The sequence below is a fragment of the Rhinolophus hipposideros genome (assembly GCF_964194185.1).
Source record: "Rhinolophus hipposideros genome assembly, chromosome: 8".
NCBI lineage: Eukaryota > Metazoa > Chordata > Mammalia > Chiroptera > Rhinolophidae > Rhinolophus > Rhinolophus hipposideros.
In genome coordinates this window covers 53,547,581-53,565,689 of record NC_138054.1, presented here as the reverse complement: position 1 = coordinate 53,565,689, position 18,109 = coordinate 53,547,581, and the positions used below count along the sequence as shown (strand labels likewise).

The 18,109-nt window shown below is 34.5% G+C and overlaps 1 protein-coding gene across 16 annotated transcripts in view; it reads right to left on the bottom strand.

Moving 5' to 3' along the window:
* OMA1 (OMA1 zinc metallopeptidase) overlaps positions 1 to 18,109 on the bottom strand; it is a 55,546-nt gene that overhangs the window by 15,878 nt on the left and 21,559 nt on the right. For 11 of the 16 annotated variants that reach the window (XM_081055264.1, XM_081055261.1, XM_081055265.1 and 8 more), the window contains one exon: positions 1,766 to 1,915. In XM_081055264.1, the coding sequence (XP_080911390.1) occupies positions 1,766 to 1,915 (150 nt within the window). Of the gene's footprint in view, positions 1 to 1,765; positions 1,916 to 5,630; positions 7,125 to 10,900; positions 11,049 to 11,680; positions 11,767 to 18,109 lie in introns of those variants that run through there. The other 5 variants (XR_013993725.1, XR_013993726.1, XR_013993727.1 and 2 more) reach the window with 2 other exon arrangements.

Here is an 18,109-nt window from a genome sequence, read left to right as displayed (position 1 = left end):
CCCTTCATGGTCTGGTCCTTCTACTGCTCAACCATCTCGCCCTCCTTTACTCATGCAGCCGCAATGTCTTCCTTGCTATTCCTTGAACACACCAAACACTCTCACTTCCGGTCCTATGCACTTGCTGCCTCCTCAGCCTGAAAGACCCTCCCTCCAGATATCCCCCGGACTTGCTCCCCTGCTTCTTTCCAGATTCTGTTCAGGGAGGCCTTCTTTAACAAATGAACATACATGAGTATGCCTTCTGTGATGCCCAACCCTCTCTACTGCCTTTAACCAGCTTTAGTTTTCCCCACTGTGTTTATCATTGCTTGACATACTACTCTATGTATGTTTATTTGTTTGTTTGTTTATTATTTGCATTACCTAACTAGAATGTTAGCTCCAGGAAAGCAGAGACTGCTTTGTTCCTTCCTTGCTCTTTCTCCAGCAATAGACTACAAAATGGTAGACAATCAGTGAATATCAATACTAATCACATGAACGAAGGAATGAATCTCATGGTAGTTTCTTATCCCAAACTAGACGCAGGTTGTTCTTTCAAATTGCATACCATTATAAACCAAAAACAAGACAAACAAATGAGAAACAAAGACTCATAGACACAGACAATAGTTTAGTGGTTACCAAAGGGTAAGGGGGGTGGGGGGAGGGAGATGAGGGTAAGGGGGATCAAATATATGGTGATGGAAGGAGAACTGACTCTGGGTGGTGAACACACAATGGGATTTATAGACGATGTAATACAGAATTGTACACCTGAAATTATGTAATTTCATTAACAATTGTCACCCCAATAAATAAATTTAAAAAAAAATTGCATATCACTACATTTCCACTTTTCTTATGATAAATCATACTCCTTGTATTAGAATCATTTTGTACTTATCTTAGCATCCTGGAAATATAAAGAACGATGTCTTATTTCTCTTTGTATCCCGTTATCTACCATTATTTCTTTCTTATAATAGGTACTCAATATTTATTAAGCTAAATTTGAAGTCATACTGAAAACTTTTATAATACCCTGGACCTGTTGTTATCCTCTAGCAAATAGCCCAGCATCAATTCTTTACTAAAGAACGTTTTGCTTTTGTAACCAACCAGCAAATCTAATGCAAACAGAAAAGAGCATGTACCCTGGCTTGGATATATCTGACATCTAGTTTGTACTGATGTGGATACCACAGAAAACATTTTAAATGATGGTAAAAGACAAAAAGATTTTAAAATGATAGTGAAAACTACTTGGGAGAAAGCTGCTTTAGCTTAATTCATTAATGAGTTCTACAAAAAAAGAGCCATATAGTACATGTTTTACTCTATCTTTATATATAAATAAATGACCAGAAAGCAAATTATCACCAAGGGATTTTTTCTAAGAAAAATTCCAGCATCGCTATGGGAATTAATACCCATTTCACCCAAAATTTTGCACAACTCATTAACTGTTGTTTTTTTTAAATTATGTCCGATATGTTAAGAAATATGCCTTGAGTTTTAGCCTTCCACCCTATCAGTTAAAATTAAAAGGTATGATACTAAAAAGGTTCAAAAAAAGTCAACTCACAGCAATTTGTTCCCCAACACTTGTAGACAGGATTTTACTTATCAGTCAAATTCTGTGAAAACTGATAATTCACAATTACAGTAATCAAAATAGTGCACAAGCTAGAATTCTCTTTTTCTAAGCACAGGAAATAACAGCATTAAAAATAAATGATACAGTACAAATAATGCCTTGCTTTATACTGTGTCAGCTCACCTGAGGTATGAGTCTATCCAAGTGCTCCGCTCGGTTTCCATGAGAAGGATGTGTGGATAACCATTCTGGCAACTTGGGATGACCATAGAGGCCATCTGTAAATTCCATCTGCTGCCAAAACACTGAACTGGCTCTGACGTCCACACAAGCCTAAAATCAAAATTAATAAAAGCACAAAATGAGTTTAGTTATGAAGACTTTTTTAAAATTTATCTTTATGTTGTTACATGCTTCAAAAATACTTTCTAACATCATTTTAATAAAAGTAGAATATGCTCATTGCTTTAAAAAAACTCAAATAATATGGTATTATAAAACTCAAAAAGAGAATGCACACCCTCCTCCCTTGTACCTACCCCTATACAATATTTATATTAATACCACTCCTGAAGATAACCCACTGTTTTTAGTATGATGAATATTAAAATCATGCATTAAGGGCAAAAATCTTCCAAATTAAAATTTACTGTTTTTATAAAAATAAGATTTTAAAATCTGTTAGTAAACTGTACTAAAGAAATTTTATTCGTAATCTATGCCACTAGATTAGAAAACTTCAAATAAATATGAAGAGAGTTATATTTTAAATATGTTGATCAATTTGCCTACTTTTCCTCAATGTATGTGCTGAAAAACATATTTAGTCATTCAAAATACCTTATAAAAGTATTAGTCTTTTTAAAAAAATAGGATATATAGACCTTGAGTACATGTGTGTACAATTCCATCATGCACATATACTTTACAGGCACAGAACATTTCTAGAAGGCTATTTAGAAAAATGTTATTAGTAGCTGCCCTACGGATATAACTGGGGTGCTTGATCATAAAGAAAGAGCAGGACTGTTACTTCTGAACTATATTAAAATATTTTTACAATAAAAATTATTTCTGAATCCTACATAAAGTGATTTAGTAAATATTATTATAAGCCTATTCAATTTATTCACATTTCTTAACTTATTTTGTCTATCAGGAGTGACTGGAAAAAAATGATTATATTTTGTTTCTCAACTAGTTTACTTTTGATTAAAACTATTAAGTGAAAATCTTACTCCGGGTAATGTCCATGAAGTTTCTTCCTATATTTTCTTCTAGATATTTTATGGTTTCAGATCTTACATTTAAGTCTTTAAGCCATTTTGAATTTGTTTTTGTATATGGTGTAAGGAGGTGGTCCAGCTTCATTTTCTTGCATGTGTCTGTCCAGGTTTCCCAACACCACTTATCGAACAGACTGTCTTTACCCCATCGTACATTCTTGCTTCCATTGTCGTAGATTAGATGGGCATATAGGCATGGATTTACGTCTGGACTCTCTATTCTCTTCCATTGATCTATGTGTCTATTTTTATGCCAGTACCATGCTGTTTTGATTACTGTAGCCTTGTAGTATAGTTTGAAATCAGGTATCGTTATACATCCCACTTTGTTCTTATTTCTCAAGATTGCTGAGGCTATCCGGGGTCTTTTATGGTCCCATATAAATTTTAGGATTATATGTTCTATTTCTGTGAAAAACGTCATTGGTAGTTTGATAGGAATTGCGTTGAATATGTATATTGCCTTAGGCAGTATGGACATTTTAACTATATTAATTCTTCCTATCCATGAACATGGAATGTGTTTCCATCTATTTATGTCTTCTTTCATTTCTTTCTTCAGTGTTGTATAATTTTCTGAGTACAGATCTTTTACATCTTTGGTTAGATTTATTCCCAGATATTTTATAGTCTTTGGAGCAATTGTAAATGGAATTGTTTTTTTAATTTCTCTTTCTGCTATTTTATCATTGGTATATACAAATGCAACTGATTTCCGAATATTAATTTTATATCCTGCTACTTTACTAAATTCATCTATCAGTTCTAATAGTTTCTTGGTGGAGTCTTTAGGGTTCTCTATATATAGTATCATATCATCTGCATATAGTGATAATTTTACTTCCTCCTTACCAATTTGGATGCCTTTTATTTCTTTCTCTTGTCTGATTGCTGTGGCTAGAACTTCCAGCACTATGTTGAATAGAAGTGGAGAAAGTGGACAACCTTGTCTTGTTCCTGATCTTAGGGGGAATGGTTTTAGCTTTTCCCCATTGAGTATGATGTTAGCTGTGGGTTTGTCATATATGGCCTTTATTATGTTAAGATATGATCCCTCTATTCCCACTTTCTTAAGGGTTTTTATCATAAAAGGTTGCTGTATTTTATCAAATGCTTTTTCTGCATCTATTGATGTGATCATGTGATTTTTATTTTTCATTTTGTTAATGTGGTGTATCACATTAATTGATTTGCGGATGTTGAACCACCCCTGCATACCAGGGATGAGATTTTCACTGATATATCCCCTCGCGCGAGGGAAGTAAGAGAAAAAATAAACATGTGGGATTACATCAAACTAAAAAGTTTTTTCACAGCAAAGGAAACCATCAATAAAACAAAAAGGGATCCTACTGTATGGGAAAAGATATTTGCCAATGATATATCTGATAAGGGATTAATATCACAAATCTATAAAAAACTTACTCAACTCAACTCCAAAAAAACAAACAACCCAATTAAAAAATGGGCAGAGGACTTGAGGAGACATTTTTCTAAAAAGGACATACAGAAGGCAAGAAGACATATGAAGAAATGCTCAACCTCACTAACCATCAGAGAAATGCAAATAAAAACCACAATGAAATACCACCTCACTCCAGTCAAAATGGCTATCATCAATAAATCAACAAACAACAAATGCTGGCGTGGATGTGGAGAAAACGGAACGCTAGTGCACTGTTGGTGGGATTGCAGATTGGTGCAGCCTCTATGGAAAACAGTATGGAGGTATCTCAGGAATCTGAAAATGGAACTACCCTATGATCCAGTAATTCCACTCCTAGGCATCTATCCAGAGAAATCCAAAACTCCAATTCAAAAATCTGTATGCACTCCTATGTTTATTGCAGCACTTTACACAATAGCCAAGATATGGAAACAACCGAAATGCCCATCGGTAGATGACTGGATTAAGAAGCTGTGGTACATTTATACAATGGAGTATTACGCAGCCATAAAGAAGAAAGAAATCTTATCATTTGCAGCAACATGGATGGATCTAGAGAACATTATGTTAAGTGAAATAAGTCAGAAAGAGAAAGACAAGTACCATATGATCTCACTTATATATGGAATCTAAAGAAAAGACTATGTGAATGAACTAATCAGAAACAGTTTTGGGGACACAAAGAAAAAACCGAGAGTTGTTAGATGGGTGTGGGGGGGGGGAGGTTGGGGATAAGGGGAAAGGTGAAGGGATTTGGAAGGAGCTGGTAACCACAAGATGGCCTCAGGGTTTTTTTGAAAATTAATTTGGGGAAGGTATTCAATAATGTTGTAAAGATTTTGTTGGGTATCCGATGGACATGCGTCCTATTTGGGAGACCACCTCAGGGATACTGTGGACACCTGATCATGGCATTGTACACCAGAAGCTAAACATTAATGAATGCCAACTATAATTTTATATATATAATGTGATGGTTCAGTGTGAGGTCGGAGGGATAGTGGATGGGGGGAGGGGGGTTCACAGTGTGAGGGATATAAATGATGAACGTCTAAGTATTACCTTGTCTTGTACACCTGAAACTAATGAATTAAAAAAAAAAACTATTAAGAAAAAATTATACTATATTGACTAAAATGTGCTGTCAGAAAGCCTGAATGTGCTATCACCCTTAAAATAATGGAACAATGATACACAAAAAGACAAATATAACCTCACATGCTAATATAGTTGTCAGCATCCATGCCACACCATTTTTAACAAATACCATTAAAATATATTTGAATGTGGGGAAAATAAAAATAAAACATAATTTGAAATTCAAGTAAATTTTATTCAATACTTAAAGCAATACAATTCTTTATAGTGGCAAAATACACATAATACAAAAATTTACCATCTTAACCAATTTTAAGTGTACAGTTCAGTGATACTAAACATATTTACATCGTTACACAACCATAACTACCACCACCCATCCCTGTAAGCTTTTCATCTTATAAAACTGAAACTCTGTACCTATTAAACAATAACTACCCATTCTCTCCTCCCCTCGACCCCTGGCAACCAACATTGCAATTCCTGTCCTTATAATTTTGACTATTCTAAGTACTTCATGTAAGTGGAATTATACAACATTTGTCTTTCTGAGACTGGTTTATTTCACTTAGCAAAATGTCCTCAAGATACATCCATGTTATAGCATTTTGCAGAATGTCCTTCCTTTCTAAGGTAAATGATATTCCATTGTATGTATATGCAACATTTTGCTTATCCATTCATTGATCAATGGACACTTGGGTTGCTTCCACATTTTAGCTATTGTAAATAATGCTGCTGTGAACATGGATATAAAAACATATCTTGAGACCCTGTTTTTAATTCCTTTGGGACCCAGAAGAATTGCTAGGTCATATGATAATTCTAACTTTTTTAAGGAATCATACTGTTTCCCATAGTGGCTGTACCATTTTGCATTCTCACCAACAATGCACAAGAAAGAGTTCCAGTTTCTTCATATCCTTGCTGTTTTCTGTTATTTTGTTAGTAGCCATCCTAATGGATCTGAGGTGGTATCTCATTGCAGTTTTGATTTGCATTTCCCTAATGATTAGTGATGTTGACCATCTTTTCATGTGCTTATCGACCACTCATATATCTTCTTTGGAGAAGTGTCTATTCAAGTCCGTTGTGCATTTTGAAATTGGTTTCATTACTGTTCTTGTGCTTTAAAAGTTCTCTATTGTGGATATTAATCCCTTTATTAGATATATAATTTGCAAATATTTTCACCCATTCTGTTGTTTGTCTATTTATTCTGTGGATAATGTCTTTTGATCCAATTTTTCTTTTTTCTTTTCATGAAGTCCAATTTGTCAATTTTTTCTTTTGTTACCTGTGCCTTTGGTGTTACATCCAAAAAATCATTACCAAATCCAATGTCATGAAGCTTTTATCCTCAGCATTTTTCTAAGAGTCTTATTGTTTTAGGTCTTACACTTAGGTCCTTGATCCATTGAGTTAATTTTTAATATGGTGTTAGGTAAGGGTCCAGCGTCATTCTTTTGCATGTGGATAACCAGTTTTCCCAGTACTGGTTATAGAAATGACCACCCTTGTCAAAAATCATTTGACCATACACGAGGATTTATTTCTGGGATCCGTATTTTATTCCATGGATCTAAATGTCTTTTATGCCAATACTACAATGTTTTGATTACTGTAGCTTTGTAGTAAGTTTTGAAATTGTAAGTGTGAGTCCTCCAGTTTCATTCCTCATTTTCCAAGACTGTTTTGGCTATTCAGGTTCCTAAAGATTCCATATGACTTTTAGGATAGGTTTTTCTATCTCTGCAAGAAAAACACCTTAGGATTTTGATAGGGACTTTGCCAGTAAGCTGATGGCATCACTTGCTAAAGCTCACTTTACTTTGTAACTCATTTCCCAGTCAATAATTAAAATTTTCTCTTTTCCAACCGAACGTGACATAGTCTCGAGACAGTTTCAGTTAAAACATTCTTAATATTCGCTAATCTCTCTCATTAAAGAAAAAGAAAAAAGAAAAAAAACTGACTTATCAAAACTACTTCATATGCCCTAACAAAGAAGAGAAATGGGAAGACTTCCATTATTTTGTACTTCATTTCATTTTAAAGTGTTTTGCATCTTTTTATTGCTAGCATGTCAGTTCATCAATCAACCTAATAAATTAATTTGTAATAAATTTTCATGTATATATTTTTCTCTATCCTCAATGAGGTTTTATCATAAGAATTAACACTTAAGAGTTGAAATCATAGCAACTAAAAACTTAAATAAATACACAAAAGCCTGTCTCATTTCTCTAGGTAATATACTAGGTTCATAACAAGATATAACACATAATGTATGCATTATGAAAGTTTACCTTATAACAAACCTATTAATGACACGTTCTCATTTCCGGTTTTTTTCTTTCTTAAATGAATCACTAAACAAAGAACCTAAGATATTAACTCTAATAGAACACAAAGATAGTCCATTTGCTATGAGAAAGGCCCGTATCACCAATCTTGAAAACTCTTTGAGACCTGAATTCTAGCTCATCTCTTGCTACTACTAACTAGGTATATGGTATTAGACAAATCACTTCACTTCTCTGGACCCTAATTTCCTTATATGTAAGAGAAGAAGGTGGATTAGATTATTTCCAATTTTCCATCATGATCCAAAAGTCTATGATTCTATAACCTATTATTTTTAAAAAGTTTAGAATTTTGAATTTTCTCTTCTGTGATGAAAGTAAATTTTGCTTATTACCTATTTCCCTCACTAGATGGTGCTAACTGCACAGTTATTCAGGCCACTTAAAGAAACCAACAGGCAGTGTCTCTCTCACCAGGGCCACTTAACAAACTTTTGGGGCTGGACAATTCCTCCCTCTGGAGGGCTCTCCAGGTGACTATAGGATATATGACAACCCTGCCCCCCACCCCCCAGGCCCATTAAACATCAGTAATCCCCACCTCCCCAATCACTGTGACAATCAAAACTAATCCTATGAAATAATCCTAAGAGGCTGCCGCCCCACCCCAGTTCAGAACCACTAAAAGAAAGTAAGTTTTCTTTTTCATAGTTAAGAAACATACTCAAAAATAAAAATGGAGGATTTAGTTGTTTGTGAAATCAAATAAGCAAGTCATTTCTGTAAATGACTAAACTGTCAAATTCTCTACAGTGACCAATGAATACAAAAACACAATAAATCAAATACTTCACAGGACATCTTTTTTGGTCAGCTGATAACTGGACAGCTAATTATTCTGTGCTTAAGTCACACTTCAGTCCTACCATTTTTTACTAACTCTGTGTATGAGTCATTCTGATAATTTATATAATGATAAATATCTTATAAATGAAAAATTAAAACTACAAAAATGTAAACACACAAAATAAACTCACAACCAATACTAAAGTTGAGTAGAGAGCATGCTAGGGCAGGCAAGCTGCCTGTTTTGAGAAAGACCTCATGAGTAACTTAATTTTAATGAATTTTTCATATTCTGTTTAGCCCTTGGCCTTAAAAGCGCATAAATCTAATGGGACAGTACATGACCAATAGATTCATCTCTTAAGAACAATTCCTATTAACCAAGCTCACAAGACTGACATAAAAATCAGAAGGCCAACTTATTAATTTATGGCTATAACTACCAAAACTACCCAATGGCACACAGCATTTGTGCCCTCAAGTAAGCATGTTCTTGCCTTTTGAGGCATGGTATAAAGGAAGCCAAGCTACAATCAGAAGATTGTCTAATAAGGATAGAATCAGGAATAAGAGAATTATGTTATGTGATTTGAATATTAAATGGCAAGAAGTCAAGGGAATTTGATGCATCCAAGTCCAAAAACAAGATACAGCCACAAATAAGAATCAAGTCTAGAATATTAAAAAAAATCCTTTGAGGTAGGTACTATCACTCCCATTTTTCAGACTAGAAAACAGACTTGAAGAAGTTAAGTAATTTGACTACAGTCATGTGGAGGAGAGGAGTTCAGACATAGATCAATCTGACTCTCAAGTCCAAGGTCCTAACCACTATGCTAGATACAGTATAGAATCCTTAAACTGACTAACAAAGAAGTCTCCACCTACCTTTCAGATTTACCTCTTGACATTGGTGCTCTTGAACTCTATCTACATTTTAGTCATACTGAATTTTCAACTCCTAGACTAGGCCATCCGTCACTTCTCTTACCTTTGAACATGCTATGAGCCATGCCAAAACACCCAATCTACATCTTCACCAGAATAATTACTACTTAGCTTCCATATCGCCACTTCAAATAATTTCTTTCTCAGTATAACCTCTAGACTAAAATTTCCTGATCCCTAGATACAGTTACATCTCCCTGCTATATTCTTCAATTAGGATCCTGTATATCTCTATTCTAATACTTCAAACTATAAAAACTATTTATTGAATGTCTCTGCTTCTTACTCAAATTCTGACCTCCATAAAGGTAATGTGTATCCCTACGTTCTGGAAAATGATAGCCACACAATAAGTATATGGTGATCCTGACAGCACGACTCCTCCTCAAGGCATCTGGTAGACATCATCACACTGGAACTGAAGAATCACACTGGTACTGACAGAAATGGAGAGCAAGAGTCTGTTTTCTGTATTTTCGATTTCAACTCTATTGACTGACATTTAGGCTGCAGTGATGGAGGAGGACTGCACCAGAATTTTGAAGGGATGTTTACCATCACAAGTTCTAACCTCTTCCTTTATACCTGACCTCAACCCCATTCTCCTCAATTAGGTAATAATAAAGTGAAACTGGTATACTTTCTATTTAAATAAATGAATGGTGAATTAATAAATGAAAATCAATGTAATAGATCAGAGAAGAGCTATGTAAATTTAAAGAGAGTGGCACCTGGGCCTAAAAGATCTGTCTTCTAACTGATTATATTAACAAATATTAAAAAGAATGTGTCAATGAGAATTAGAGGATTATCAGCCTAGAAACTGAAAACTCTGGTGGCAAATGCTGGCCAATGTCTTGCCTTGAGAAAATGAATATACTAGCTTATGAGACTCGATTCTTATGTGGCAGGGTGGAGAATGGAATGGAAGGGAATATAATGGAGTCAAAGAAAGCGATAATGAGGCTTGTGTAGAAGTCCAGGTAAAAGATGCTAATAGTGGAGATAAAAATATATTGAGATATGTTTTATAGATAGAACTACTGGGACTTGATAAATGATTACATGTAAATGATAAAGAAGACAGAAGTACTAAGTTAGACTCCAGGTTTTTTCCAAAAGAAACTGAACATAAGGTGGTATACTTATTGGGAAAAGGAAAACTAGAAGAGAAACAGGTGTGAAAAGAAATGAAGGATTTAACATTGAATATATTAGGTTTGAGATACTTGTGAAACATAGAGGAAATAACAGACTGACTTTGGAACATATAAATAGATTAGTGATCTTTGAACTTTAATTGTGTCAACTCTGTGATACAGGTCCTATCATTGTTCCTATGTTACAGATGAGATAAATCAAGGTATGAAAAGAATAAATAACTTGCCCAAGATCACACGGCTAGTACTCTCTGGCAAAGCAGACTCTCAAACTAGTTCCAGAGCTCATCCATTATCAATCCACTATATTGTTTCTTTGGCATCCGACTGATACCCTGCACTGTGGGAACTCCAGAAAGGTTCAGTATTTGGTACCTAGGGAAAAAACGGTTAGGTATATGGTTGGGACAGAGAATTAAATAAATGTCTCTACAATGAATGGGAAAACCCTCACCTCCCCCACCCCTCCACCCCTAAACAGTGACAGCCAGTTTTACAAGATTCTTCTACAGAGGCACTTGAACAGCCATAAAGGAAAGGCCTAGACATATTCCATGTGGAGGTTCCCCCACAGAAAGAGCTACCTCACTGCCCTATAATCGTATAGTTAAGTTCACTATCTCAACCTATGCATATAGAGCTTGTGAAAAGTTTCTTAGTGCCTTCTTGTAAAATATGGACAATCACGAATGGCAAATTTGGGGATTTTCAGTTCCATCCAGGAGAATAACTGGTACTGGACTTGTCCTCCCACCATAAATAACTATAAAACTAGACAAGGCAAACATTTTCAGATACTGGACAACAGGAAGGTCAAGAATATAATCCTCAAGAGAAACACCTAAGGTGATCCCCAGATTTGTTCCTTCTCCTACCTAGGACGGGTTCCTGACCATAACGAAGGATGGCAGAACCCAAGCAGAGTACGGTGAGCCTAGGTGAGCTAAAGAGTTAGGAGACAGGAATTTAGGGTGGCAGAAGGGGCTGGAATTTGTGAGGTAAGATACCAGAAAGAAGCTCGCCCCAGACATTGGTGTAGAGGTTCCTTGGAGGTTCCTAAAACTGGATTTCAGTAAAATTAAAAAGGTTTGCTCTGCAAAAAAAAAAAACCCTGTTAAAGAGAAGACAACCCACAGATGAGAAACAACTACTTTCACATCACATATCCAACAAATGTCTGTATCCAGAATGTGTAAATAGCATTCTAAAGTCAATAGTAAGAAAACAAAACAATTCAACTATAATATGGCAAAAGACTTGAACAGATACTTAACCAAGGAGGAATACAGTGCAAATAAGCACATAAAATCATCAGTCAGGTTATAAAAGATTTAATCTTCCATAACAAGAAACCAATAATGTCAAAACCTAATGAGTCAAGAAATTACAGAATAAACATATTACATAGAAATATAGAGGTAAATAGTTAAAAGAATTTAACTGATTTCCAACTCTGGATGTAAGGGAGGGGTCAGTGAAGGCTTTGTTTCCCATTAAAATACTAAATGACCTTCTATACTATAATAAAATGTGTGGCTACACACACAAATATATACACATTTTTAAAAGGGGAGTATGGTTAGTAGTATGAAATGCTGCTAATAGAAAGAATAAGGTAAAGATAGAAAAGTCAGTGTGGAAAATGACAACATGAAGGTAGACAAGTTGAACTTGAAATGAAATTATTGTAGAGAGATGGGGGCAGAAACCAAACTGCAGCATGGGCCTTGAAATCATACACACCGGGGTGTGAATCATGGCTTTACCATTTTGTACCTGTGAACAGGAAAATAACTGAACCTATCTGGGCTTCAGGTCCTTTATCTATAAAATGGAAATAATGCTCAAAATAGTAACTACTTCATGGAGTTATAAGAATCAGATTAAGCAATGTATATAAAATAATAAGCATACTACTGGCACAAAATAAATATTAAATGGCAGATAATGATACTATTACCTAAAATAAATGGTAGTATAAATAAAATGTTTGAGGTTTTTATACTGTTTTTCCGTTTTGTCAGGAAATAAATACTTGTATTCAGAGATGGCATTTTTATATCCCAAGTGCTCCATTACAAAGACATTGTAACATAGTGACCTGTGTCACTATGTGTTCATGACTTAACACTGATGGCAATATTGTTTTCTCCTTTGAACTAAATAAATGATAATATCACAACTGGCAGAATATAAATAAATAAATAAATAAATAAATAAGGTCGGCTAGTTCACAACACAATAGTTTGCTTTAGAAATGAAATCATAGTTTTATCTATCCAGATATAATTTTGAAAAAATATGGCTTGCATGTTATAAATAATCAAATATCAATACTTGTTTTTACTAACTTCTCTAATTTCATTCTTCTTTTTTAAACAGAAAATTTAACTTAGCAAGTCACCCAAAAACACAAAACTGACATTTGATTACTCATGAAGTAATTACTCAAAGTAGTAATTCCCAAATTTGCCTCGGTATCAGAATCACTTGGAAGCTCCTAAACATATTCAGATTCAGAGCTCCATCATCTAGCTACTGATTTAGAATTTCAAAGCGTGGAGCCTAGAATATGCATTTTTTAAAATCTGCCCAGCAAAAACATAATGAAAGGCAATCTGCAAAAGAAGAAATAAAATCGCCACTAAAAATGAAACAATATTGCTCAACTTTACTACTAGGCAAGAAAATGCAAATGTTTAAAAGCAATGAGATTCCATTTTTTGTCCAAATTAACAAAAATTAAAGAGATTACAAACAGTGTTGATGTGGGTATAAAAAAGGGACATTCTGATATGCCACTAGAAATATTTGCTGTCAACATTTTGGAATAGTTGAGAGTTATCTTGTAAAAATATATAAGTAAATGTCAGCAATCCTACCCTAGAGCTATGAAAGCCCAAGAAATATGAGAATATGGGTATCAGGATCCCCATTTCAAAATTATTTATAATTTAAAAAACTGGAAACAACCCAAATTGTTCATCAATAGGTACATAATTAAATGAATTATCCATATTTTAGAAGATTAGGTAGCTATTAAAAAGATTAAATTAGAACTTCCTCTTCTAGCAGTGATGGCATAACTTGTAACAGAACAATGTTCCCATAAAAAAAAAATAGAAAATCTGGATAAAATATAAATAATGTTTGTTCAAAGGTATTAGAGTTACCAAATTAGCCAAGACTAGAGAAGCCAAAATTTCAGAAAGAAGGAAAGCTCACAGAGGTGAGTCTGATCTTCTATGTGTAACACTTCCCCTCAGCGAATCTGTTCAATTTTAAGCAGCGAAGAGCAAGAGACTGAGAATGCGAGCAGAACTTAAAAGAAATCCAAACAGAAAGAGATGACTACGGAGATTTCTGGATATTTATCAGGGCTAGAGAGCCAAACTTAGAAGTCATGAAAGGCAGCCAAAGTTAAGAAGTCAAGATCTGAAAGACAAGGGAGACAGAGACAACTCTTGATGCCAGTTCACCATGGCATCTATCAATTCTTAAGCTGCACAGAGCACTTTTTAAAACAAAAAGTGGCTGAAAAAACTGTGAAGATTTCTATAGTCTCATGGTGCGATGAGAACAAAAAATGAACTTCAGGAATCACTACAGAAGAGGAACTGAATAAATACAGAGGGTGCCGAAAAAAGTATACACATTTTAAGAAAGGGAAAAACTGTATTAAAATTGTAATACTCAATATATGCTGATAATAAAAGATGAATACAAGCCACGTTTGACTTCTGCAATTACAAGAGATCCCCTTTTCCCTCAAAGTGGTTACCATCGGCGTCCAGACACTTCTGATTATAGCAAACTACTGCTTGAGTAACGTTGACCAAAGTGACACCTTTCTTAAATGTGTACATATTTTTTGGCACCCCTTTTTGGGCACACCCAGTAGACACTACAAGCCTTCCCTAGACAGCAATACCCTTATGAAATGAAGATGAACGAGAGGTAAATTGAAACTTATGAAGACTCAGCTCAGGCTGTGACACACTGAAGGGATCCTCTACATTCTAGCTGTCCACCAAACTACAGGGAGAACCCCTTGTTATGGAAGAAATTATCACTCAGAGCCTATTGTTCTGTTTATATGAAATGTACAACATTCAATCTAAAATAAGCAAGCATACCAAGAAAAAAGACCAAAGGCAAAAAGAGACAACAGAAACAGACCCAGAGATAATAAAAATATTGTGGTTAACAAATATGAACATTTTTTTTAATTTGATTAACATTTTGTTGATTAACATTTTGATAAAATTTTTTGATTAAAATTTGATTAACATATTCAAGAAAATTTCACCAGAAAATGGAAATCATAGAATGGAAAAATACAATAACTGGAATTTAAAATTCAAAGATGAGTTTACCAGCAAAATGGACACAGCTAAAATAAGATTAGTAAACTACAAGACAGTAGTGGGAAATACACATGCTGAAAAATGAAGACACAAAGATAGAAAATACCAAAAACAAACAAACAAAAACAGAAGAGACATACGAAAGTCTAACATATATGTAACCCCAGTGCCAGAGGGGAGAAGGGAAAAAATGTTGTAAAAGCAATATGTCAAAAAATAAAAGCTGAGTATTTCCAAACTGATGAAAAATATCAAGCCACAGTAAGCACAATAAATACAAAGAAAAGCACACTCAGACACATCATAGTCAAACTGCAGAAAAGCAAAGACAAATAATTTGTATTTCTTAATCCCCTTCATCTTTTCCACCCATCTCTCTACCCCCACCCCTTCTGGCAACCATCTTTGTGTTCTCTGTATCTATGAGTAGAAACAGTCATGGGAATATAGTCAATAATATTGTAATAACTATATGGTATCAGATGGGTACTAGACTTATCAAGGTGATAACTTCAAAAGATATGCAAATGTCTAATCACTATTTTGTACATCTGCAACTAATATAATATTGTATGTCAACTGTAATTGAAAAATAAATTTTTGAAAAAAAGAGTTCCTGGCTTTCTAGCCTGAGGGTTTTGCCCAGTTTCTACTGACAAAACTGTAGAAAATGACAGAAAACAGTACATATGAGTGAAATCATATGGTTCTCAGCTTTTTCCATCTGACTTATTTCACATAGCATAATAATCTCAAGATCCATCCATGTTATCACAAATGGCGGTATTTCATTTTTTCTTATGGCCAAGTAATATTCAATTGTATATAAGTATCACAACTGATCAAAAAACATTGTGGTTGTTTCCATGTCTTGGCCACTGTGAATAATGCTGCAGTGAACATAGGGGTACATATATCTTTATTAATAAATGTTTTCAGAGTTTTGGGGGAGATACCCAGAAGAGGGATTGCTGGGTGTACAGTAATTCTATTCTTAATTTTTTAAGGAAACTGCACACTGTTTTTCATAGTGGTTGTACCAGTTTACATTCCCACCAGCAGCGTATGAGGGTTCCTTTTTCTCCACAGCCTCTCCAACACTTGTTATTATTTGTCTTGTTGATAACAGTCATTCTATTAGGTGTGAGGTGGTATCTCATTGTGGTTTTGATTTGCATTCCCTAATAGCTAGTGAAGTGGAGCATTTTTTCATACATCTGTGGGCCATTTACATGTTTCTTTGAGAGAAGTGTCTGTTCAGGTCCTCTGCCCATTTTTTAATTGGATTGTTTGTTTTTTTGTTGTTGAGTTGTATGAGTTCTTTATATATTTTGGATATAAATCCCTTACCGGAAGTGTTGTTTGCAAATATCTTCTTCCGTTCAGTTGGTTGCCTCTTTGTTTTGCTGATAGTTTTTTTTGCTGTGCAGATGCGCGATATAGCTTTACTTTGATATAGTCCAATTCATTTATTTCAGCTTTTAGTTCCCTTGCATTTGAGGTCAAATTCATAAAATCCTCTCTGAACCCAAGGTCCATACGTTTAGTACCTCTGCTTTCTTCTATGCGATTTATTGTTTCAGGTCTTGTATTTATGTCTTTGATCCATTTCAAGTGAATTTTGATATATGGTGACAGACCGTAGTCTAGTTTCATTCTTTTGCATATGGCTTTCCAATTTTCCCAGCACCATTTATTGAAAAGGCTTTCTTTTCTCCATTGTACATTTTTGGCTCCTTTGTGGAAAATTATCTGCCCATGTATACATATGTGGGTTTATTCCTGGGTTCTCAATTCTATTCCATTGGTCTTTGTGTCTGTTTTTCTGCCAATCCCATGCTGTTTTGATTATTGTTGCTTTGTAGTATTAATTAAAGTCAAGGGGCGTGATACCTCCATCTTTGCTCTTTTTTCTCAGGATTGCTTTGGCTCTTTGGGGTCTTTTGTGATTCCATACAAATCTGATGATTTTTGTTCTATTTCTTTTTTAAAAAAAATACCATTGGTATTTTGATGGAGATTGCATTAAGTCTGCATATTCCTTTGAGTAATATGGCCATTTTAACTATGCTGATTCTTCCAATTTATGAACACAGAATATCTTTCCATTTCTTTGTGACTTCTTCAATTTCTTTTAATAATGTCTTATACTTTTCAGTATATACGTATTTCCCATCCTTTTAAGTTTATTCCTAGGTATTTTATTCTCTTTGCTGCAATTGCAAAAGGAATTGTTTTGTTTCATTTCTTTCTGAAATTTCTTTGTTAGTATATAGGAACCCAATGGATTTATATACATTGATTTTTGTATCCTGCAACTTCATTGCATTTGTTTATTGTTTCTAATAGTGTTTTGGTGGAGTCTTTAGGATTTTCTATTTAAGATTTAAGATTTTCTATTTAAGAATCATGGCATCTGCAAAAAGTGACAATTTGACTTCTTCATTCCCAATTTGGATGCCTTTTATTTCTTTCTCTTGCCTGATTGCTCTGGCTAGGACTTCCAATACTATGTTGAATAACAGTATTGCCGCAACACGGATGGATCTTGAGATTATCTTGCTAACGGAGACAAGTCAGATGGAAAAAGCCAAGAACAATATGATTTCACTTATATGTGGGCTATAAAACTGAAAGCAACAAACGAATAAGACAAACAAACAAAAACTCATAGACACAGACAACAGTTTAGACAACAGTTTACCAGAGGGTAAGGGGAGACGGAGGGTGGCAGAAGAGGGAAAAGGGGATCAAATATATGGTGATGTATTGTAGAAATGTGCATTTGAAGCCTATGTAATTTTACTAACCAATGTCACCCTAACAAATTCAATTGAAAAAACACTGAGCTGGTCCATCAAGGATGAGTTACCAAGGAAGAGAAACAAGTCAACTACCCCAAAATTGATCTATATTTAATGCACCCAACTTCAAATCCCAGGCATATTTCTGTACAGGTGTGTAATTTTATAGACTATGAAATTTATCTGAAAAAGCAAAGAAGCAAAAATAGCAAGTCAGTCATGCACACTGGAGGACAGAAGCTCTAAGATACCAAGATTTACTACA